This window comes from Sceloporus occidentalis, unplaced genomic scaffold (assembly GCF_023333645.1).
Source record: "Sceloporus occidentalis isolate IW3139 unplaced genomic scaffold, rSceOcc1.0.p SCAF_92, whole genome shotgun sequence".
NCBI classification, from domain to species: Eukaryota; Metazoa; Chordata; class Lepidosauria; order Squamata; family Phrynosomatidae; genus Sceloporus; species Sceloporus occidentalis.
Genome location: NW_028317072.1, coordinates 3,392,838 through 3,419,129, shown reverse-complemented (window position 1 = coordinate 3,419,129; position 26,292 = coordinate 3,392,838). Strand labels below are relative to the sequence as shown.

The window sequence follows — 26,292 nt, the reverse complement described above, 5'->3', positions numbered from 1 at the left end:
CTTTAATAAGTTTCTTCTTGAAGGAAGCAGTGATTGATTTTAGCAATTTTCTTGTGGTTGTGAAAAAGTCTATAACAATCATGCATTTTTAAAAGCCTAATTGCAGTTGGAGACTTATTCTGTGCAAAATTCACACATGCTTGTTTAACACAGAACACAGCAGACTTTCACACAGGAGGCAAGTGTCATTAAATCATGATTAAATAGTACAAATAGCATGATCGGGGGATGATTATCACTTCCCCCTGCACTTCTCCCATTCTCCTGTTTGGAAACTCCCGTTTAATTACACTTACCTCCTGTGTGTGAAAGAGCCCAGCATTTTCTTTCCACACAGAACATAACATTGCTGCATAGAAATATTCATTTTTGTGCAGAGAAAAGTATTTCCTATGTGGAAAATGTTTTCTGTGCAAATCAACCACATCTGAATTTTGTGCAGAATAAAGTACAGCATTTCCTGAGCAGGAAACAATATTTTCGGTACAATAAAATTCTGGATAAAAATATGTTTTTCTGTCCAGAAAATGCTATGTGTTGTGCAAAAATGTGAATTTTGTGCAGAATAAATCTTAAACTGAACAGATACGCTCCAGATTTCTTGTTATAAGGGTTTCTTGATATTTAATTTTTTTGACAATTTTGCAAATATTTCTGAATATTCTTTCCATTCCTAGAGATCTATTTTTGCTGCATATGGATGTAAAAATATTCCCAGATACAATGATGTGTCCTACAGTTGTGATACTATTTTAGTCCTGTGGGACTGTCAGAAAGTGAAACAGGATTTTGTCAGCAACAGCAATTTCCCCTTCAAAAATTATTTTGCCCCAAAAGTATGTTTTGTACAAAATATTGCATTTTATGCAAAAACAAATCGGGGGAAAATGTTTTTGCTGAAAACCCCTTATAAAATTTTCACAAGAAAAGCACAAAATTGAGAAACTCTTATTATTTTACTCCAGTATTTGCTGTTGCATGCAGGAATTGAATAAGCAAAGATTTACATCCCCATAGTTGGACTGAGAAAATGATACCCATCTCACCAAGCCTAAATCAAAACAGGCTGTATGTAGCAAGAGTTATGCCTGGGTCTTGTATTTTGCATAAGTAGCACCAATTCAATCCTTTTATGCCAGCATTATTCATCAGTGGAAACAGATACTTCAGTCCAAGCTGTGAAGTGACTCACTGTCCTCAGAGAAAGACCTGTCCAAGTGGTATGGGTTTCCTTGATCTCCCCTAACCTGATCAGCAACTCCATCTTGTGCAACCTGTTCCTGTGTCTCCATCTCATCTAGCATGCATCTCGACCCGGGCTGTCACCTCATAAAGGTCTGCTCGGCTATTGCCTCACAACCCTGGAACAACCAATGACTGATTCACATGTTACATATTTTAGTAGCATTGCACACTTTTCCTGATAATCCTTGAAGGAAACTGATTATCTGGGTGGAGCCAATGGCATGGTTATTTTCCAAACTATTATCAACCCAACTTGGACTTTGATGACATTTGGAGCAAGTAGAAGGGAGCCAGAGTTGTTGCCCAATAGGTGGCTAAGTTTTTTTCAGAAAACCATACTAACATCTGTGGTGTGGGGGAGCATGTGTATGTCTGCGATAAAGCCAGTGGGGCTAATTTTAGACTTTCCTGTCATTCACTTACACCCATCTTTCATTTTAATGTTCCCCTAATGCACTCTCAAGGCTCTGACTGACAAAATAATAGACCTGTCCTATCAGAATATTTTTTAGATCAAGAATAGCTCATAACTCACAATAGCCTCACTGCTCCCTTGAGATATTAGTAATCCCCTCCACAGCATTTGTAGGAATATCCATCAGCTAATGATCAGATTGTCACACAATGTGACACCAATATGACAAGAATTAACCCCATCTTTGCTTGACACACTTTTAATTCCACTAATATGACATACTAATAAATCAGTGGACCAGTTCCTACATATGACTATAGAAACTGTTTCCCCCAGATTTATGTACTTTTGAAGGCACAATGGAGATTATTTACAATTTTTTTCATCTTCAATGAGAAAAGCTTTCTCAACACAAAATGGGTGAGATTTTTCACCGTTATGTGAGAACAAAAAGACAATAATGTTTTCCTCAAGGTCTCAGTTCAAGAATCTACTGTGAAGAACTAGTCTCCTTCGCCCTTAGTGAACTGAAACACACACATAGAGAAAGCACAGAAGGTCAGGAGTTTTGGTCAGAAAGACTCAAACAATCCATTGCTTCCACTTTTCAAAAAATCCATGAAAAAGAAAGCAGCAAAACATGATAATCTTTGCAAACATTCTTGCTTGTAGAGTCTTCTAAATGTGGAAAAATATACTTTGAAAAGTGTACAAAAACTCTCAGTATCTCTCCTAGTGAGGAAAAAGACTTTTGAAATTGCAATGAAAGAAGTAGAAATGTACATCATTAGATGCCAGCCATTCTAAAAACTTTTAATTTATATTATTTTAGAGAAATAATGACATTTTTTTTTCTTGTGAGGGATGCAGTAATCTTCCCTACAAGACCTTGTTACCTTAAGGTTTTTTTGTTTTGTTTTTGTTTTTGGTAAAAAGCTCATTCTTCCAAATAGCCTCAAACTGTAATTTGTACCTGCTGGCTAATGATGGTCATTTCTTGTTCTGCTTTGTTCATGAGCTGTTTATAATGCAGAACAGCCAGACATCAAGATACACAGCAGCGAACCCAGACCAGGGGGGCCAGCTTCAGGTACGCAATGAAAGCAAGCTAAATTGTGCTTTATTCAATATCAGTTTTCTATGTATAATTAACGTTATGTGATCATACACTTGATAGGTTAGGTTTCTAAATTTGTGGAACATATATTAAATATTTGGGGCTTTTTTTAAAAAAAGAAAAAATATCACATGCTGAATTCCAGAGAAGCAACTAAAGATAAGAAAGAAGGCACAAAGATACTTCACTCCACTCTTAAGAACTGAGAACGACTTGGACTAAGGAACAAGTTCTGACTCAGGCCAAGACTTTCCAAGGTCTGGTGTGTTAGGACTGGTCTTTGATGTTAGCTGATTTTAGTACTCCAGTGTAGATGGTATCTCCAAAAGACAGAGGTCATTCTATGTGTCAGGCCTGAATGGTGGCTGCCGTGATTTGTACCATACCAACACTGTATCTTCTCCAGGCACCTCAGGCATTTTGTTTTTGGTGATCCTCAGATAGTAATATGTGAACACATTACTGTCAGACATTCAACTCACCTGCACATGCTGCAGACAAAACACTTTGGGTGGTAGGTCCGGCCCAAGGCTGAGATAACCTCTCCAGTGATGAAATCCTGGCAGCTGTCACAACGGGTGCCATAGAGCTGCTGATAGTCATGGGTACAGATATATTCTCCATTTTTAAAGAAGAAGCCAGACTGAGCAAGGTCACAGCCACACACTACAGAAGGAAAGCACAGAAAAGATAAGACGAATCAGTCTTTCAACCATCTTTACAAACCTGGGATATTATTTTAGAGAGCTTGCTTGAGATGCCACAATAGAGATGGGAGGTGGGGGGCAGTAATGGAAGGAATGTTTTTGGGTCAAAAATATTATGCTTGGCCAACAGGTTATCAGCATCACCTCACACTATTTTGTAATTTCGACTTTACTCAGGTCTAATCTGCAGTGCAGAAATCATATAAATTGACACTGCTTTAACTGCCATGACTCAATGCTATGGAATTCTGGAGTTTGTAGTTCTGTGAGATATTTAGCCTTCTCTTCCAGAGACCTCTGGTGCCACAATAAACTATGAATCCCATGATTCAATAGCATTGATCTATGGCAGTTAAAGTGGTGTCAAACTGCATTATCTCCGCAGTGCAGATTAGACCACAACCCTTATGCTTGTCACAGCCACATTGGTTTTTCCCACAAGCAACACCAGTTATGGACATTAGCTATGCATCCATGCATGTACATACTGGGGTGGCCTGACTGGCTGTGGCTCCCTGACCTCTGCCACCTTGCATGTTTCAGTATGTATGCCTACCATTCTAAAGTGTGAAGCTAACAGTTATATCATCTTTTCTGGCATCCAGTTTGTTTCCAGACTCAATTCAAATTGCTGATCATTAATGTAAAGTCGACAGCTTTCATGGCCAGCATACATAGTTTTTTGTGGGTTTTTTGGGCTATGTGGCCATGTTCCAGAAAAGTATTTTCCTGACGTTTTGCCAGCATCTGTGGCTGGCATCTTCAGGGAATGCCTTGCCTGGAAAAAATGGGTCTATATATACTGTGTGAGCCTGGGAATGCAGGAGTGATTTGCATGTGTATTGTTCTGTGCTGATGGCTGGCCTCAGGCTGGGAGGCTGATCACTAACTTTAAAACCTTGCAGGGTTTAGAAACTGGGACCCTGTCTGCACAGGCCAAAGGGCCCATCTCCTCTCCTCCCATTCCCCAAACTCCAGTTCTGGTGCAAACAGTACAGATAATGTCCAGCATGTTCCACACCAGAAACAGAGTATAACAGCCATATATACGTTTTGCTCTGGATCTTCTAGGATGAGCCAGAGTCATCTGTTCCCATGCTGCAGCAGCTGTCTGCATAGGCAACCTGCTGAGCTACCTGCCATGTCTCCTATGAGTTGCTTATTCTGAAATCAGAATGAAGTGCCCAGCACGTGATGATTATTGGGCATCTCGTTGTGACTCCAGATGTGAGCAACCCACAGCAGCAGTGGAGGTGCTGGATGGCTCAGCAGGATACCTGTGTAGACAGCCACAAAGACATGGGAATGGAGGGCCAGGTAAGAAGGAAATCAGGGCAGCTGTGGAGCCAGAATACTCCAGAGTTTCTGACTCATACAGAAAGGACCTAGGGTACCTGAAGAACTTCCTCCTATTATATCAGCTTTGCATGCTTTCTAATGACATCTGAAGAGGCCCTGCATATAGTATCTTACAATTAAGGCTGAATGGGCAGGATTCTGTGTCATTAAGTTCTTTTCTGTTGCAATGCCTAGGCTTTTCCCTGTCCTGCCCTTCCTCAGGAATCCATTTGTATTCTCCCCCAACAACATTCTAGTCAACACATACAACTTTTTTGTTGTTGTGTGCCTTCAGCCCTTCTTGGGGGTTTGATTTTTGTCCATTTCTACACTGCAATTTGAATTATAGCACCTCATGCCTTTTTGGGTTTTCTGATTTTTAGAATCTAAAATTTAGATTGTATATTTTACCAAGGTTTCTGCAGCCTTTATGTTATGATTTGCCTCCCAGGAATAGCTTCTGACTGTCTTTCTGTATTAGTTGCATTATTCATAGGTGTTCCTAAGAGTTCTTTATGGGTAGGAATAAAAGTCCTGTGTCAGCCAGTGATCAGAGAACAGTTTCTGTAGGAGTCCATACTGGGCATTAATACTATTAACTTCTGCCAAGGCATCCTATTATAAACAGCCCAGCTCAAGCCTTGCAAACTGAAAGCTGTGGCTTCCTTGATTACCATTTAAACTCGATTATAAGTCGACCTCATGTATAAATCGAGGACAAGTTTTTGGGTCAAAATTGTGGATTTTGATATGACCCTTGGATAAGTCGAAGATAAAATATAGGGGCATATAACAAAGGATCTAAAGGATGATGCAAAGAAAAACAATGCCAAAGAACTTACAAAATTCTAGCAGGCATAACTATTTGTGCTCAAAATAAAGGCTGGATGGATGAAAGAATAGAAGGGATTCAGTGATTCCAGAACAGATTATATTTTTGCCTTTCACCAGAGGATGGTTCCTTTTTTAAAATAAGTGTTAACATACAGTACTTACAGTATCTATATTGACCAGTGGATAAATTGACTCAGGTTTTTTGGATCAATTTTTTGACTAAAATTTCTAGACTTATACATGAGTATATACAGTAGGTCTATCCACCTGTAATGTGATCTCCCTCTTTTCTGTCTTCCCCTTTTCTCAGCATTATGATCATCTCCACATATTACAGGGTCTCAGGATATGTCATAAAGTACAGTAGCATTAGTTTAGTCACTTTGGTCTTTCAAGAGAGTTCAGGCTTGATTTGCTCTTGTACCCAATTGTTGATCCTTTTTTGATGATATGTGGTATCCACACAGGCTCATTCTGTAAATCTAATTCCTTAGTACTGGGTGAGTGACAACTGTCTGGTAATGGTGAAATAGTTCTGTCCCTGCAGTTAGAAATTGTGTTGACCCATTCACATGTGCAAGTCATAACTAGATATTAATAAATGTAACAGGCAGCCGTGGCTATGGGCTTTCATGTCAGTGGAGCAGAGAATTTACTCTGGGTTCTAGTCCAAATGTTAAAGGAACTATCCAAGGTACTGTGTCTGTACCTTGGATACAGTGCAGCTCAGCACTTAAAGTCATTCTTTAAAGTTTAGACAAAATCCCAGGGCAGATTCACGGTTCCACTGATATGGAAGCCCCGTTTGCCAAGGGATACATGCCCCTGAACTATCCTTGGTTCTTTCTCTCATGACTGTCTGACTCCGATTCTCTGCACTTGGCCCCTTAACATTGTATTTCCATCCCCATCTCACCCTCACTTGGACAGTTAGTAAGTTTTTCTTTTGTTTTCATGACACCTTCCAAGCCTGCCCTTAAAAAAAAAAAGACAAGAACCTAGAGATGGGAGAGCCCATCTTTCAACCCCACAAGATGTCACTATTGGGTTGTGGGGAAGATGCAGCAAAAAATAAGGAAGGCATAGTTTTGGAAGGTTTGGAACCTGGAGAGGGAAAGTTTGGTCACTGCTTGTCTGTGAGCCTTGGTGCATGACAGCAACAGACTGTGTCCTCTGAGTATTAGCAGGAAACAAGAAGCTACCTGGGCAGAGCAGCCCAGAGAGAAGGTCTGACCTCTATTCAAGCAACCGTCGAATTATGCCAATGCTTGTTTCCCAGGATGATGCTGGTACACCATCTCATTAGTGACTGCCACAGCCATGAAAGAGAATGAAAACAACACACAGTAGGGTTCTTTTTCTTCCAAAGTGTCTTTGCCTAAAATGTCCCAGTGAGGCAACTGACAGCAACTGGTAATGAGGCAGACAAATGGCTTACTTACCAGATGCATACAGATTTAGAGAAAGAGGAGAAAGTTTGAACCAAAGCTTTTGAACTAGTTTGCACTTTGGAGATACACTTTTCTGCGCAGGCTACCTTCCATATTATAATGTGAAAAAGCCAGGTGTTCAGTAGACCTACAAAAACCTCATGTGATCTGGGGGCCATTCACACTACACAATTAGCTCTTGTACCCTTAGTAATTATGTAGAAAAGGAAATTCCAGAAGATACTGCTTATAACAATTAATACCTGGTGAAATCACCTCATCTTGTTGCTGTGTGCCTTCAAGTCACTTCTGACTTATGGTGACCCTAACGTGAACCTATCATGGGTTTTTTGGGGGCTGAGAGTGTGTGACTCACCCATGGTCACTCAGTAAGTTTTGATAAACAAGAGGGGGAATCAAGCCCTGATCTCAAGAGTCTTAGGCCCCATTCCCACTGGGCATATAAAGCGACATATATCACTGCGAGTCTGGACCGGATCAAGTTTCTGAGTCATATTCGAATCAGGTCCATCATTCCCATTACAAAAGGGAGCAAATGGATTCGGTTTTTCTTGATCCATGTTCTCGTTCCCATTGATATTTCTCCATTGTATTTTGACACAGGATTTCACCAGCCTCCCTTTCTTCATATCCCTTCTCCTCTTTCCTTTCTTTTCCCCTTCGTATCCAAAAAACCCAGTTTAACTTTCTTTTTTTTTAAAAAAAATTTTTTACACACTCTTTTATTATTATTATTATTATTTGCAAAGAGAGGGAGAGGGATGGCTCTGTGGGGAATTTGAAGAGAAAAAGTTCAGGGGTTGGATAGGTACATAAAGAGAGAGGGAGTTGTATTTCTTAGCGTTCCTCCCTTTAATTTCTTTGGGGGTGCTTAGGCAGCCTAAGGCCCTTTTATTATAGTTGGGAGCCTTGGGTTTTTGAAGGCAGAAAGAGGCGCCCACTAATAATAATAATAATAATAATAATAATAATAATAATAATAATAATAAATATTTATTTATATCCCGCCTCTTTCGCTTTGATGATCGGGGTGGGTAACAACAAAGTTCATACAATACACAATAATAAAAACAACAAGCCCCACAAGACCCTGACCCAACCCTCCCTCCCAACTATAAAATTAAACTTGCAACCCAGTGGGGCTCCTCGCGAGCAAGAGCCTCAGGTCCAGCAATTCTGCCTCAGGAGGATTTGGGGGAAGGCATTTCCTTCCCAATAAGCCCCCACAAAGCTGAGGAGAGCCTGAGTGAGGAGGCTCCTGGCCTCCATAGGTCTCCTCCCGAGTAGGGGGACCCTTCTTCTTCAAACCACCCCAATATGCAGCAGCCAGCCACCCCTTTTCTGTCTCAAAAAAGGAAACAAGGTCGGATGCAGGAGCCACGTTCAGGGTTTTGGGTTTTTTTTCCCCTCTCTCTTTTTTTCCTTTCCACTCACAAAATGTTTTTGCCAGCCTCCCTTTCTCCATATCCCTCCTCCTCTTTCATTTCTTTTCCCCTCCCTCTCCAAAAAACCCAGTTTAACTTTCTTCTTTTAAAAAAAAAAAGTTTTACACACCACCGGGGAAAGGCTACGTGAACAGGAGGAAATGGCACCGGGAATGCCAGGAAAGAGAACAAAGCTGGTGACAACCTCGCAACAGCCCCTTGAACATTGTTCCTCCCCCAATTTGGACACCCTTGTCATTCCCATTTGTTTGCCCCAGATCCGACATAGCAGCTGCAAAAAAACCCACTGGAAAAGTGGTTTCAGGATAACCCGGGTTATCCACCGCTGATTCAGGTTTTAGCTAGTGAAATCGATCAAAGTTGGATCGAACGCGGATTCAAATGGGAACGATTTTCCTTAAACAAGGATTGAATGCGAGTTCAAATGGGAACAATGTTCCTATAATCTGATTCTTGATTTGATTTATAGCCCAGTGGGAATGGGGCCTTAGTCCAATACTCAAACCATTATATCACACTGACTCCTCATCTACCTAACCATTAAGGGTAAAGGACCTGCCTTCAGTTTTCACTCTGGTGACCCTAATTATTGTCCTATTATTCCAATTTTATTGCCATGGCAATCACAGGGTTTGTAGAGGAGCTGCCAGGCTGAGTATTCTACAGGCCCCTCTTCCTAAACTGCAAACCCCAAGCTTGCATAGGATGGCAGTGAAAGTGGAATCATAGCACTATATTTCTGTAGTGTCAATGGTCCCTTGTTCAGTTCACATTTTCAGTCATCATGTGGGCAGGTTTTGGGCACAGTCTGGGGCCATGGCTGGATAAAGGAGATCAAAGGTTGGAGATCAAAGTACTGAGATTATTTCAGTAAAAAAATAAACAAATGGCTTTATCTCCCTTATTCAGCTCAGGCCTCTGGATGTTTGGATCACAGGAGAAGAGAGGTTATTACTCTGGTTGCTGGCTATAGTTTTGAATAATGTGAGAAGGTAAGATAGTAGTGAGTTAACTAGATTTTAATGCTGAGGGTTGTTGTTTTTTTGTACAGCTGCCAAAGGAGAGCTTCTCAGGGAGGACAAAGGTCTCATGGACAGGCAATAGCAGTGTTTTAATTCAAGTTGCATGACAGACTGAGTATCCCTTTGGTAATAACCATCAGACTAGATCCGTGGGAGGAAAAGAGGGCAGCACCACAAGATTCTTAAGGCTGTGCAAAGTTATGTATTCTTCAATTAATAGAATTTTATAGAGTTAGGTGTGACAAAGAAGCCTACACAAAAAAGAGAGAAAGAGGTATGGAAATCAAAGTGGGTATGTAAACACATATAGGGTGGAGCTGAGAGAAGATGGGTCTGATAAGGGTGAGGGGCTATTAAAAAAAAGACTGAGAACGCGGATCTCTATTTTATTTTGAAAGCAGATGTAAATAGCAGCCAAGTTCTTCCTTGGTGGTTTTGCATTTCTTTAAAAGCTGGAGACCGTCTGTGCTCTTTGTCTGGTAGAACAGTCTACACAAAACACCAAGGGGCTGGGAGACTGAACATGAAACCATGTGGAACCCCTTAACAACAAACAGCAACAACAACAAACAACATAGTAAGTCCTTGATATCTTCTGTGGTGTGGTTCCAGGACCCACTGTGGATACCAAACTTCATGGATGCTCAAGTCCCAATTATATACAATGGCATAGCAAAAGGGTTCCCCTTATATAAAATGGCAAAATCAAGGTTTGCCTTTTTGAATGTTTTTTTTTTAAATGCTTTTTGGAATGTTTATGTCAAGCTGCAGATAGCTGAATCCATGGATGCAGAATCTGTAATTATGGAGGGCCAATTGCAATAAGTACATCTAAACTTCCAGATGTAGTGTCCTGCATTGGATTGCCAGATGAAAACCTAATGAATCGCTTCAGATATTGACTTCAGTATGAATGGTGCTACAGAAAATCACATAACTGTTGAAACTCTGCTCATTCTTCCCTTGTTCCTTAGTTTATTTTCCACCTTTGTCAGCTCTGCAAGCTGGACTTTAATTTTGTCCCATAGCAAGTGAGATAAGTGATGAGAGTCGTAAGGATATAGTCTACACATTGGGTTTTTGTTTTTTTTTGCTGATTATTCCATGCAGATGAACAGATCTCTCAGCATGAATATCTTAGCCATGCTGACACCATGTTAGGACAGTGGCAGTGATTCAATATCCTCATGACAATCTCTCCCTTGCATTAGGCACTTCCTGTTCTCTCAAATGATCCCTTCCTAATTTAATGTTTTGAAACAACTTGGATACATACACAGAATGTGAGAGGAATTCAAGATCCCATGGCTCCATGATCCCTTTGGCTTTTGCAAACTATTTCTGATCATGCCCCCAACTCCTGGTTTGCTGAGTGAATGTAGAATGAAAAACTGCTGGCAGAGATTACTTCCAACTGTGGTAAATCACCTAGCAAACAGTTACTAATAAAAGTTGTGGTTGTACAGTATCAGAAAGGTATCTGTTTTACTGAAAGATTCAAGGTAACACTTAGTTTTTCATGTGATCAGTTTTTCTGAATGGATTCTATATTCAGATACTCTAGGTTTTGGTATGAGCAATAGGTCACACTAAGCTTTCACAATCATTAGGAATCAAATCAATCGATTCATCCTTTGGCATTTTGAGGATCTTTACTGTTGCATTTCTGGAGACAAGTTTTGCAACACTAGTTTAGGACTTTTTTATGGATCAGTTTTCATCCCATACTCCTCAGCATTCAAGAATAGCTCATTAATTATTGTTTACAAACAATATTTAAGAGTTAGGGCATGGATAGGTTTTATGACAGTCACATTGGCTAGTGAGAATCCATAAACCTAGCCAGAGCATTTAGCAGGGTTGTATGGTGAAAGGTATATACTTTGAATCATGGCTGACATTCTTTCTTTCAGATTCAGTCCCCACTTTGATCTGAGGTGACTTTAATATCCACATTGATGATTCCAATAACCCGACATCATCTCGCTTTAACTCTCTGCTAGCTTCTTTTGGCCTCCAACCAAATTCCAACTCTTCAACTCATTCTCTTGGTCACTGTCTTGACCTAGTTCTTGCTGCAAACTGCGCCATTTCTGACTACCTGGCATTTGACTTTCCACTATCTGATTATCACTTAATCTCCTTTGCTCTCACTTTTACTCCACCTCCTCGTCACACTGTTCAACACTATTTTCGTGATCTTTGGTCTGTTAACTCTAACCATCTTCATCAGACCCTGGATTCATCTCTCTCTTCCCTAAATCTTGGGGATTCTGCTGACTCAGCAATGTCTTTACTTAACTCCACTCTTTCCTCAACTCTTGACCACTTTGTCCCTGTCTCTGTACACACTTCTTCCTCCAAGACTAGGCCTCAGCCCTGGCTTAACCCCCTCATTAAGTTTCTCCAGTCCTGCTCTAGAGCGGCCAAACGTCTTTGGAGAAAGTTCTAACAGTGGGCTGATTTTATTCATAACAAATTTATTCTTTCTTCTTTCTCACGCACCCTCTCTATGGCAAAACAGAATTATTACAAATCATTGATCTCTGCCAATGAGAGGCACCCGCAGCGTTTGTTCTCCACCTTCAACACTTTGCTTAAAGCTCCCTCTCCTCCTGTCTCTTCATCATTCTCTCCCAATGACTTCGCTAATTACTTCATCTCAAAGATCACCACTATTCGCTCTGAGATAGTCCCTCCTGATTCTTGTTCTGCTCATAATCTTCTTTCGCCCTCGCCTAAAACTTTTTCTGTGTTTCCTCCTGCTTCTTTGGATGAACTCGCTACACTTCTGAACTCTTACAAACCTGCAACCTGTCCTCTTGATCCAATTCCTACTCGTCTTCTAATTTCTATAGCTCCCTCTCTTCTGCCCTCACTTCTCCATATCTTCAATCTCTCTCTCTCTCTCTCTCTCTCTCTACAGGCTCCTTCCCTTCGCACTTTAAACATGCTCTCATTTCCCCTACTCTGAAAAAACCTTCTCTGACCCCTCCTCTCTGTCTAGCTATCGTCCAATTTCTCTTCTTCCCTTTCTTCCTAAAGTTTTGGAACGGGTTGTTTATTCTCGCTGTCTTGAGTTTCTTGAAGCCAACTCCATCCTCGATCCCTTTCAGTATGGTTTCCGCCGAAGGCATTCTACAAAGACAGCTCTCACTAAGATCTCAAATGACCTTTTACAGGCCAAGGCTAATGGCCTTTACTCTGTTCTCATCCTTCTTGATTTGTCTGCAGCCTTTGACACCGTTGATCACTGTCTTCTAGCTGATATACTTTCTGACCTTGGGTTCTCAGACTCTGTTCTTTACTGGTTTAGATCTTATTTGTCAGGCAGATCTTTTGCAGTGGTCACAGGTGGTCAGACTTCATCCTCTGTTCCCTTATCTGTTGGAGTTCCCCAGGGCTCTGTTCTGGGTCCTCTTCTGTTTTCTCTATACACACTGTCCTTAGGTAAACTCATTAGCTCTTTTGGGTTTTCCTACCATCTGTATGCCGATGACACCCAGCTGTATCTTTCCACCCCTAACTTTTTTCCAAAACTTGAACAGCAAGTTTCGTCTTGCCTCACAGCTGTCTCGCAGTGGATGCACCATCGGCGTTTGAGGCTCAACATGTCCAAGACGGAGCTTCTTGTCTTTCCTCCTAAGTCCACCTTTCAACACTCCTTTTCTATCTCTGTGGACAATTTTTCTATTCAACCAGTCCAGCAAGCCCGCAGCCTTGGTTTTATCTTTGATTCTTTTCTGTTGTGTATCCCTCAGATCCAGACCACAGCCAAGGCTTGTAGATTCTTTTTATACAATATTGCCAAAATCCAACCATATCTCTCCGCCTCTACTGCCAAGATCCTGATCCATGCCCTAGTGATCTCACGACTTGATTACTGTAACGTCCTCCTGGCTGGGCTTCCTCTTTCTCACCTCCATCCTTTAATCTCTGTCCAGCATTCAGCTGCATGCATTATCACATCTGCCCACTGCTGTGACCATATCTCTCCTGTGTTGGCATCCCTTCACTGGCTCCCCCTCCCTTTTCGCATTCAGTACAAGCTCCTGCTGTCAACGTTTAAAGCCCTCCATGGGCTGGCCCCTCCTTACTTATCAGACCTTATTTCTCCTCACCTTCCCACTAGGGCCCTCCGTTCTGGTAGTCAAGGTCTGCTGTCCCAGCCCAGGATTTCCTCTGCCCCATCTCAGATTCACCCCTTTTCACTCACTGCCCCTCACTCCTGGAACCTTCTTCTCCTGCGAGCAAGAGACATCACTTCTTTAACCAGCTTCAAAATGGAGTTGAAGACCATCCTGTTCAGAGAAGCGTTTCCAGGCATTGCATAACTGTCACTTGCTATTTGATGTTCTTTTGTTGCCTGTTTTATTGAATCTTTTCCTGTATTGCTATGTATTTTATATGTACTATCCTACTAGAGAGGGAGGCTAACTCCAACAGGCCTCCCTGGAAGAAGTTTCCCCAGCCATTAAGAAGCCAAGCCCTCCCTCCAGTCCATCTGCATTGGTCCAGGCCTTGGAGGTAGAGAAGAACTGCTGGCCCTCATCACCTTCCCCTCCACCACTCCCTTCTCCTTTTGTGTCGTGTCTTTTTAGATTGTAAGCCTGAGGGCAGGGAACCGCCTAATTAAAAGATTGTATGTACAGAGCTGTGTAAATTTACAGCGCTTTATAAATAAAGGATAATAATAATAATAATAATAATAATAATAATAATAATAATAGACATAAAGTGTTTTAGACCCATTTAGATAATTCTTTCCTCCCCCCACTTCAAGGTAATTAATAGGATCATAAATTATCCTTTTAATGTTATTCATGTTTTATTGCTAGTCTGGAATGTTTATTTTTGTAATGATTATTTAATCAGCACACAAATCCAATCTGGAAAAAAATGAAAGAAAGAAGGTGAAGATGCCTAGGGATCAAGTGCCTCACTTTTTCTCAGGGTTTGAATAACTAAGTGTGACTTGTTCCTTTGACTTGTCCTTTAAGGGCAAGTCTAGACCTCTTGCAGAACCACAACAGCATTATATACTCCTCCACCTTCTTTATTTGAGGGCAATAATTTTCCTGTACCAAGTCATGAAGATTTCTTAAGAACCAAAACCCTGCTACGTACATCTCTACTTTTTCTATAGATCTGCAACAGATCATCCACTCTACTCTTAATAAGAATTATGATGTTTTCAAGTTTCTGGCCATTTCAAAATGACTACTGTTGCTCTTCTCACTGGTGACTGAGGCAGGATACAGACCACCTAAAAAGGGTGGTCTGTCACCGCCTCCATTTCTGCTGGCGGGAAGCCTCAGCTGCCAAACGGTGAGGCTTCCTGGTGACAGAAAAAGAACCTGCAAAAAATGGGTTCTTTTTGTGTCACCCTTGCAACACCCGAGTGTGCAAATGGCGCACTTGTGACATCACCAGTGCGACAGGACATGCAGACGCTATGCGTCCATTGCATCAAAATGGCGGCACTCATGTGTACAGGGCACCGCCATTTTGACGCCCCGTCACTTGCTAGGTGTGAGGCCGGTATGGACGCTGCGTCCTCAGCCAACCCCTAGCATGTGACGGGGGTGGCGCAAAGGCCCGTTTAAATTGGGTCTGACTTATAAGAACCATGTACGACCCAGAGCATACAGGAATTTTCCAAATGTCTCGTCTGCCTCTTTGGCTTTCCTCTCATTTCTGTGGCTTCTTCATTGCCACATGCACTGATGAGCATGTCCTGACACTATATTGCCTTTTCCTGAGAATCAAACGTCATGAATTACTTAAGCTTGTTCCTACTCTGCTGCTGGTGGAAGGGTGAATGGGGAGGAACAAATCTGAGATGCAGTAAAAGCAAATGGCTCAGAACAGGTGTGAAAGGGTTTCTTAATATACTTATGGAAACAGCTACTCCTATGAAGAGGTAGTAACCAGATCTATAAATTGTACAGAGTAAATTATCAGAGCTTGGTATGGACGCCTATTCATTGCCACTCCAGCTGTTTTTCACTAAGCATTGAGTGATCTTTCCTTACTCTGCACAGAGTACACAACAGTTTGTATGGTCAGGCTGCCATTTAAATATTATATGTACATGCAAGCACACTGATATAAGAAATTGTATCCCTGCTGACCAGAGTGCTTATGGCCCCACACATTTATACTGATTTTACATTAGTTAGTTTTACACTAGCTATGGCTTCTTCCCAAGAACCCTGGGAACTGTCATTTGGGGAAGATGCCAAACATTTTGTTAAAGATTCCTCCATTACTTAATATATGGTTTTTATAGATTTTTTAGCTGAAAGAACTTACCTTGGCAGGTGAAGCATCTAATATGGAAGTGATTGCTCTGGACACGTACCACCTCCCCTTTACAGGTATCTCCACAGCGATAACACTGGATTATGGTGGGACGACCCCCGGAGTTGTATGGGTTTTGTTGAAAAGGAACTGCTGATGAAAAGGAAAGGTACATCTTGTTAGCATGGCAGAGGAAAAGTGTTCTAGCTGCCAGCTGAGCAACATCTATTAGCTAATTTCCATCTTGGCAAAGCAGCTCTCCCCAACCTGGCATCCTTCAGATATGTTGGACTACAACCCAGGATCTCTGGCTGACAAGACCAATGGTGATACATGAAATACAGTTTCAGCCAGTTAATGAGTTCCTGTTTTCATTCCCTTTGATTCTGGAATCAATGTTTTTCTGGATTTTATATTAAATTATATTTGTAAACCATGGATTTCCGTATTTGTGAATAAGAAAAGGTATATTTTTTTTAAAGTAAGAATAAGAATAACCTGACTCACCTTCTTATGTATCCTTATATAAAGATATCTCTGTATAATTTTTAGAGTTTGGGAAAAAATTACTTTTTAAAATTATAGCTCTCAGAATTCCCTAATCAGTATGATCAATGGCCATACTGGCTGGGGTTTCTGGAAACTACAATCTGAAAAAAGTAATTTTCCCAATCTCTGATAACATGTATGAGTAGCAGATCTCCAGTTCTTGTCACCTCCAGCAAAAAAAGGTTGGCTGGGAAAGGTCTTTTCCTGAGGCAGTGGGAAAATGAAGTAGGCCAGAGGTGTAAAAACATGTTGCCCTGAGATGATGCTGAACTCTAATCACCATCAAGCCTAGCTATCATTGGCAATGATGAGCAATCCATGATGGGATTAGTAGTTTATTAACATCTAGAGAGCCAAAGGTTCTTCATGCCAAAACAGACACTAATGGGCTAGAATCTAGCTAGAAGGCCCAGCCACCTATCACAGTGTAAGGCAGCTTCTTGTAACAACACGTATTCTCTTAATCCTCAGCCTTTAAATGCCACAGAGACATGATACATGCATTGCTTACAAAACAAGGACTTCTCTTCTGTATCTCCATTAATCCCGGTTTCAAGCATTCAATAAAAAGATACTGAAAATAATTATCTTTTCAGGCAATCCTTTGCCTTCAACTCCCACATCCATTTGTTCACAAACAGATACACGCGAAACTCTCCATCTACTTAAGGTACTTCCATCTCCCCCCCCCCCCCCACACACACACAGCACATACTAACACTGCTGCTTGGGGAAATGAAAACAAAAACATAAGATGGAGTCATTTATGGTGAGCTTTGCCTTTTCAGAGATCCACAGGTCTCCAGGGCATTCTCACATCAAAACTGAAGGTCATATTTGTCAGGGTTAGTTTGACTAGACTATGAGAATTCCCCAGGGAAGCATGGGATGTGTGTGAGCCCTTTCAAAGGAGGTAGCAAATTACAGAGAGCCCTAGGAGAATTCCTTGAGAGAGATAAGGGTTTTCTAACCCTTCTGAGCCCACTGAATGTGCTTGCAATGGAAACATCACCCCCCTTCCTTGATGCTTATTCAGCAAAACTATCTATTCTGCAGACCACTGTGAACCTATCAAGATGATCTTCCCCCCAAAGACATGCTTTCATGTTGTGCTCATATTAGAAACTATACAACACCAATAACACTGCTGTCATGTAATGGAAGGAAAGAGTAATCTTGTTGCTGGGGGATTGCTCTGCTGTGGACAGATAGCCAGCTTGCAGCTTTAGAAATCACATAGGCACAATCTAGGTGTTTCCAGATGGACAGCTCCTTAGTGCTGCTACTACTACTACTACTACTAATAATAATAATAATAATAAAAGGATTGTGCAGTTATTATCTCTTTGCTTTTGCACATAAAGAGAAAAAAATGGAATAAGCACCAGGGAAATATGGGAAGGTTATAAAAGAAAAAAACATAATCTGGATCCATTCTACAGTGCCATGTTGCCTCTCAGTGAAATGTTCATCCCTATGCTAGAAAATGGGAGTGTCCAGCTTAAAAGGTCTAGTAACTAAAAGGGGACACTTGTGCCTGAGAAAATTGTGTTGTGCTGTGGATCACCAATAACATCATAGGCTCTAGCTAGTAGCAACTGATAACAGCATGCTCTACAAATTTATAAGTAACTCCAACAGAAATCCCCAAAGCCCTTCATGGAATTGTCCCACCCTCACCTCTTTCCCAGTGTTTACACCTCTAACCTCCATTTCTAAGCTTTCACCAACTGTAGCTAATCAATTTCCTGTTTTCTTAAATGAATCTGATGTCCCTTCTCTCTTATTTTTCCTCATGCCTTGCAGTTTTCTCACTCCTCTCTTCTTTCATATGTCTCCCTAGTGCACAATTTCCCCACTCAACTCCTTGCTCCTCATTTTCAACTGAACTAAATACAGATAAATGCACTTTTCATATCTAATGCTTATTACCCTTGCTTCCTCCCTAGAATCACAGAACTGTAGATTCTGCAGGGGTGGCAAGGATCATTAAATTAATCTAAGCACTGGCCAGTGCAGGCATTCATAGCTAAAGCATTCCTGACAGGTAGCAATACAAACTTTGTTTAAAAACCTAAATAAATAAATAATAAATAAACAAAACTTTTATTTGTATCCCGCTTTTCTGTGACAAGACAATCAAAGAGGCTCACAACACATTAAAATCCACATTTACAACGTTGTGTCCCAAATTTCCCCCCTTAAAACATGATTAAACATGTTACAATTAAAATATTTATTAAAACAGAAATATATATATATATATATATATATATATATATATATCACAAAGACAGAGGGGTGGGCTAATACATGATGTGGGGGGCAGTCATTCTGTGACTGGGCACTTTTATTCAGGAAAGGCTTGCCGGAAGAGATCCATTTTGACAGCTTTTTTAAAGCTGTCTAAGCTGGCAATTTGGCGGATCTCGTCTGGCAGGCCGTTCCATAGTTTGGGAGCAATTGCAGAGAAGGCCCTCTTGGCGGTAGCAGTCTGGTTTTTAAAGGCTGCAATAGATTCCTCCCAGAGGACCTGAGGGTGCGGGGCAGATTATGTGGGAGCAGGCGATCCCTCAAATAGGTTGGGCCCAAGCCATGTAGGGCTTTAAAGGTTATAACCAACATCTTGTACTGTGCCCGGAAACTAATAGGCAGCCAGTGAAGAGATTTTAGGACGGGTGTTATTCGGTCACTCCTAGTTTTTCTGGCGACCAGCCTGGCTGCCATATTTTGCACTAGTTGAAGTTTCCGGACTAGGCACAAGGGTAGCCCCATGTAGAGCGCATTACAGAAATCAACCTCCAACGAAGCAGAGCCCATCACCTTCCAAGGGCATATGTTCAATGAATGAACAACTCTTATTGGGGACATTATTCTTAATATTTACTTGGAATCTTCTTTCTTGCAACTTGAACCCACTGGTTTGGCTCCTACCCTTGGGAGCAGCTCAAAACAAGCTTGTCTTCCCCATGACAGCCCCTCAGATATTGGATGATGGATCTCAGACTACCATAAGTACCCTGAAGGCACCAGATCCTATACAGTATGACCTTGGAAGCTAAGCAGGGTCAGTCTTTGTTAGTACTTGGAACAGAGACTGCCGATGGATACCAGATATTGTAGACTATAGTTCAGAGGAATTGATAGAACTACCTCTCAGTATTCCTTGTTTTTTTTTTAAAAAAACCTGGGAAATTTATGGGGTTTCCATAAGGTGACAGGGACTTGAAGCCACACAAACATGCACACGCACACGCACACGCACACACACACAATAATAATAATAATAATAATAATAATAAATGTTTATTTATATCCCACCTCTTCCGCTTTGATGATCAAGGTGGGTAACAACAAAGTTCATACAATACACAATAAAAGCAACAAGCCCCACAAGACCCTGGCCCAACCCTCCCTCCCAACTATAAAATTAAACAGTATAACATGGTTAAAAAGCACATAATACATCAAAATTAAAAAAAAAAACAAAAGTAAAAACAAACCGCAAATAATAAAAATAATAAAAGGAAAATAATAAAAGGAGGGGGATTCAATTGGTTCTGGACATTATCAATTGGGGAAGGCCTGCCGGAAGAGAAAGGTTTTTGTCACCTTTTTAAAAGCCTCAAGCAAGGATAATTGGCGAATCTCTTCCGGCAGGTCATTCCAGGTTTTTGGAGTGGTGGCAGAGAAGGACCTCTGGGAAGTCACTGCCAATCTGGTCTTTCTAGATTGTAAAAGGTTTTTCCTAGAGGATCGGAGTGTATGGGAAGGATTGTATGGGAGGAGGCGATCCTTCAAGTAGACTGGACCCAGGCCACACAAGACCACTCTTTGGTCATTTCTTACCCAGATCCAAAAAACCTGACTACCCAGCCCTTCCTCATAGGACCTGACATCCAGACACGTAACTATCTTGGTCACTCTCCTCTAGATATAATACAGCTTGTCACTATCCTTAAATAGTGCCCAGAACTTGATACTCCAAGTGAGATCTAAGCAAAAGAGGGTGGTATTATTCTTTCCCCTGCTCTGCACACAATAGTTCTGTTGATGCAACCTAGAACTATATTGGTGGTGGTTTTTTGCCATCACATGACACTACTGAATCATATATAACTTGTAAACTAGATCCCATTCACCAGTACCCTTGTCAAGACAGGTGTTATCCTTCCTATATTTATTCATCTAATCTTTGTATTTTTGCATTTATTTTTGATGGTTTTGGCCTAGTTCTTTCATTTTGCATCCAGATTCTACATAGAATCTGAATTCAAAGTATGTTAGTTACCTCTCCCAGTTTGATGTCATTTGCAAATCTGAAAAATACCTTCCAGAATCCAATATGACCACTGCATACTATGTAGTACCTTAATGATGTTGCTATGTAGTCAATTCTAGAATGATCTCCCCCCAACTCCACTTCTTGGTAAGCAGCCACTGGGATCGACATAGATCTATTTCTCTGTGTCATTCCCATCCCCTCATGTGAGCAATCTCCAGCCTGATAGGCAGAAAAAGGCCTCAAGTCTGCCTCATGATGGAAAATACTACTAGAATTTGTTCCTGTTCTTTTCAGTTTTATTTTGAAGATCCTTATACATTATCCCAGAATATTTTCTGTAAATTCTCAATAGGATCAGAGACATTTCATGCCAGCTCCTCAGGTCCATCTATTTTAGTCTAGTATAAAGCTGGAAAATATTCGAACAAGAAACTTTTCAATCAGTCTGGATGTACCTTTCATGTTTTCTTTCCACACTGCACAATATTTTAACACAATTTTCTTACTATGTAGTTACTTGCACATTCTTTGCATTGCATGCAATTTCTTCCCATTGACTAAAGAGTGTTGCTCCATATTTTCCCACCTATGCTCATTTTACCTGTTTGCATTTTAAAATCCAACACTCTTTTGTACATACTTCATTTTATGGAAATATCATTTAAGTGTTGCAAATCTGCAAATGCCCAAGGTCAGGTACACATTTTGTTACAACAAGTCTCAGGAGGTGCAAAATTGGGGAGTTCAATGAAATTTCTTTCCATCACTAGGACAGACAGGTAGGCTGGTTGGTAGATAGGTACGTAGGTTGATTGACAGATAGACAGACAAACTGAACTATATAAGGCATGCTGTAGTAAAATGAGATACCAATCATGGCTGCATTTTGGATAGGATTTCAGGATGATTGAAGTGCAGCAGTAAACCTCCTCTCCCATGCCTGCTTTCTGCACTGAGAACAAAGAATCAGTCAGATGCAGGCTGCATCAGAGCCTTTTGTGAACAAGGATAAGGGGCTGGACCAAGGAATTAATCAAACATTCATACCACAAAAAATAAAATAAAAAATCTATATTGGATGATTTATCTATCAATTATTATGGGCTCCTGGTCTCCAGGGGAAACTTCCTGGTGTCCATAGCAACCTGCTACCAAGCTGGTGAGCTCAGAGTCTGATAATGGAATAAAATGAGCAGGATAAGGAAAGGTATGGGGGGGGGGGGTTGCACGCAAATATCATGAGACTTAAATGAAATGGTAGGGGGGAGGAGAGAATGTGGCTGGTATTTTTTTTTATCTCAAAACAAAATCAGCGCTTTTTTTTTGGAGGGGACCCCAGCAAGCTCAGATACTGCCCCATGAATAGGACTTTCCTGTTCTGTCTTCTGCCTGGCATTAAATTCTTTCCCAAGTTCAGGATTAATGCTAGCCTCCTGATGGAATTTTTCCTTGTCCTCTTCTATCTGCAATTGTTTTCCAAAAAGCTAACTATTCCCACTTGCCCTGCATGGGAGCATTATCCATCGCATTACCCCTTTACAGAGGGACAGCCGATCAGGGCAAAGCTCATTATGCCTGAATAATCCAGTAATAATGTAAGTAGCATCAGGAAATTTATAGGCTGAGACGCAGCAATCAGGAAAGGAAAGGAGATGGGCGGGGAAGAGGGAAAACCAAGTGGAATGCCTTAATCTCACATTGGTTCACTCCTGCCTGAAACAGACGGTGCTTACTTAGCAAGAAATTAAAGCCAAGTTCATCTAATCATAGTTGATGCATTAGTGTGTGTTCTATAATAATGGAAAGGGCTATGTGGGCTACAGTTCTCCTGCCTGTCATTCCAGGGTTTCAGAGCAAGGAGCGCTCCAGATGCACCCTCCAAGGCTGTTTCAGTAGCCTTAAGACCACCCAGATCTGCCAGACAACTACTCCTGGAAGTAAAAGGGGCCCAGAGACTTCTAGGTAACAAAGGGTTAAGTGAGATGAAAAGGTGCCATTGCATTTTACATGGGGGTGATGAGAGAGCTATTGCCCAATGAGCTAACCAGTGGACAGATGTGAAATTCATTGAGATCTTTAGTCAGCAGAGGTTATAGAAAGCCTGAGAAAGGACCACAAGGCAGACTTAAGGAGACTCCAGCAAAGGAGCACCTAGATCAAGGGACTCAGGTCACCCTGGGGAAGCTGGTCGAGACTAGACAAAGGAGTCCAGACTTTTTGGTTCCCTATGAACATTAGGGATTACAAATCCCATCTGTTCTGTGAGTAGAAAAGGAGAATGTATTAGCTAGACACATCAAGGATGCTTTATTACTTTTTCTGATTTCTGATCTAATCTGTCTGTAACTTGTAACTTCCAGTCTTATGCCTGAAGTAAAGATTGACCTTCATGTAAAGCAGTGGTTTTCAACCTTCCTAATGCCATGGCCCTTTAATACAGTTCCTCATGTTGTGGTGATATCCAACATAAAATTATTTTCATTGCTACTTCATAACTGTAATTTTGCTACTGTTTTCCAATGGTCTTAGGCGACCCCTATGAAACAACCGCTGATGTAAAGAGATATATTTCTGCTATGGAGATTTCTTTCTTAGAATAAAAACTTTTCCTTTAAAGCACTCTATCTCTCACACTTTTCTTTCCAGTGCCTCCTTTGTCTAGTCCCTTCACCAGGGTTGAGGGAGGGAAGAAAACATCTCTGCAGCATCAGAAATGGAAATACTACTGGAATCCCAGCAATGTCCCATTGTGGTACTATCAAAGGAGAATTCAAAACAATGGATGGTGGCAAACAGGACAGGTACTCTCTGGAAGTCTCCTTCTGTTCAGCAGGAGCCGGAAGAGGGGATTTCAGAGCATTAAAGGTTCCTTACACACTTAAACTTTAAAAAAGCAACACAAATTCTTGGCAAGATTGTAGTGGCAGGATTGCATTGGCCAGCATAACTATACCAACCAAAGAAGAGGAGGAAGTGGTGGAGGAGGAAGCATTGTGGCAGAGGAACAGGGACTGCCTCCTTCCATATTATCCTCCCTGCATACTTAGATCCTCAGGGAAAAATTTGTTACACCTTGTAAAACAAGGCTGTCTACGACCTCCCAGAGGACCTTCTCAGTAGTTGCTCCCAGATTGTGGAATGGCCTGCCAAATGAGATCTGTCACATTACCACTCTAAATAGCTTTAAAAAAAGCTATAAAGACGGATCTCTTCCGGCAGGCCTTTCCTGAATAGTTCTCCGGCTATCATAAGGAAAATCTAATTGCTGACCTCTGACTTCACCACAGTTATTGTATTGTTTTTAAGTATGTTTTACGTTTTAAATTCTATATTGTTTAATTGTATTTTAAGGGGGGGGGAGGGTTTGAGGGTTTGGACTGTATATTTTAATCTTGTAAGCCACCCCGATTGCATTCTGTAGAGAGGCGGGATATAAATCATCATCATCATCATCATCATCATCATCATCATCATCATCATCATCGTGAAGACAGGACGTCCCTGCCAGGACAGAAAATTCATTTGTCAGATTCTGAGCTGCTCAGGAGTAGGCAAGGTAGTCACACCTCCTGACAGGGAAGATTTTTATTTCCACACATTCCTTCCCAAGCCTCTTGGCCCCTCCACCACTCTTGTCAACACCTGGCAAAGGGGAACAGCATTTGATGCATTTCCAAGCTCGTGCTGAAACCATAAGTGGTCACACTAATACAAAACCAACCCCATCATTAGACAGCAGATATTGGGACAGCAGGTGCAACTTTAGGAGGAGAAAAGTAGATTTCCTGCCCTTGCAGCCATGGATCAACTGGCACTCCTGGGTAGCACAAATCCCTAGGCGCAGAGTGGTTTGGCACTTTGTTCACATGTTACACAGTGCAATGGCTTGGGGTTCTGTATTTCACAATGCTCCTTAACCTGCGGCTGATGGAGTCCATGTGGTCATTGACAGGAAATGGTTGCTTTTAAGAGAACTCTCTCTTACATGATATGATATGTCACATTTATGGCAGCTGAATATACAGGGCCAGCCCTAACATTTGGTAAAGTGAATCAGTGGCAGAGAATTACTTAGGAAGTAGAGTGCCATCAGCCAACTCTGTGCCCTCTAAGGACATTGGAGGCGTTTGTGCTAAAACCAGAGTTGAAGAAAGAGTCAATGAGCAGTTCTAGCCCAGTTGGCTTTTGTACATGAGATGTATTCTTTACTTCAGATGACAAAATATCTTGGGCCAGCAATAATAACTCCAAGTTGTTCTTGTTACATGCTGAAAGATACATGTGTGACAAATACACATTAGGTGTTTGCTTCAGAAAGCCTTGGTATAACTCCAGCATTTTCAGAAGCAACCAAGAAAGCTAAAATATTAGGTAAAGAATCATACAATATAATGTGTGGGACAGTACCCAGAGTGCTGGAGGCAGCAGACTTACATTCTGAAATGGAGGAACTATGTGATACAGTTTTGCATACTTACCAACCTAGAGGCAGGATAACTGACTTAAATTGCTGAGTGTAAGACAAATACAGCACTTTAATATCTCCTAAAAGTTTGCCATAAGGCATTTACAAACAATTTTGGCAGTAGACTGAAGTCATCATTGTAAACAGAAATCTATAAACATGCTTATGAGTGTGATGAAACCAGACCCTGAATGCTTTAATCAATGAATCCACTGGAATAAAATTGTGATTTAAGGAAGGAAAAAGAGTGCACACTACATAGTTTAAAGTGGAAATTTCAGCAGCCAGATCCAGACATGACAGAGAGATAACAGTGTACAGGGTGATAGGTGGATAGCAATAGCAGTACTGAGCCAGAATTTCTTTTGACCACATGATCCAAACAAGGTATCATTCCAACAAGTGGGAGGACATTACAGTATGCCAAATCCTGCTGAAGACCATGCATGTGTAACAGATGGAGGTGGAGAACAGGAGGAAACCATTCTATATCACCATGGCCACCTTTTACCGACTTTAAGCTCTGATAACCCATTAAACAAAATCAATATGCCTTACTTATTTGATTTCTGACCACTATCTTCTTTCTTTTGAGCACCCCATACAGGGCTAGGTCGGCAAATTTGTCTGTTTAAGAAAAGGGGGGAAATGGTGTCATCTTTCATTCCACATCTATAAGGAGACTGGACAGCCAGTCAAACCTTGTTTTAACATTGGTAAAGGGATACGATCTTCCACCACACCTGAAGTTAACAGGCCAGTTTAGCAGGTGGAAGATGGCTTGCCTGGCACACAGAGATCTGTCCTGCAAGGAGCTCAGAAAGGGGGAGGCTGCAATTGATGCTGTTCCTCATGCCTCAGCATTTGCCACCAGAGGTGGCAGACTCACTCTGACTAATGACACAGATGATTTGGCCTCATATATTTCAACTCGAGAAGTTCTTTGTTGGATTACCACCCCCAGAAGCCCTGAACCCACATTGCCAGGGCAGGCTTCAAGAGTGGAGCAAATGGGAAACTACAGATCACAATTTGTTACTGTGTGCTTTCAATTTGTTTCTGATTTATGGCAAACCCAAGGTGAACTTATCACAGGGTTTTTGTGGCAAGATTTGT

At 41.3% G+C, this 26,292-nt stretch overlaps 1 protein-coding gene across 6 annotated transcripts in view; it reads right to left on the bottom strand.

Moving 5' to 3' along the window:
- The window catches only part of LOC149284485 (actin-binding LIM protein 3), a 204,387-nt gene that overhangs the window by 73,871 nt on the left and 104,224 nt on the right, over window positions 1–26,292 (bottom strand). For 5 of the 6 annotated variants that reach the window (XM_089496688.1, XM_089496684.1, XM_089496685.1 and 2 more), the window contains exons 2-3: window positions 15,890–16,030; window positions 3,260–3,443 (exon numbers count right to left, since the gene is read on the bottom strand). In XM_089496688.1, the coding sequence (XP_089352814.1) occupies window positions 3,260–3,443; window positions 15,890–16,030 (325 nt within the window). The remainder of the gene's footprint in view (window positions 1–3,259; window positions 3,444–15,889; window positions 16,031–26,292) is intronic. The other variant, XM_089496683.1, reaches the window with a different exon arrangement.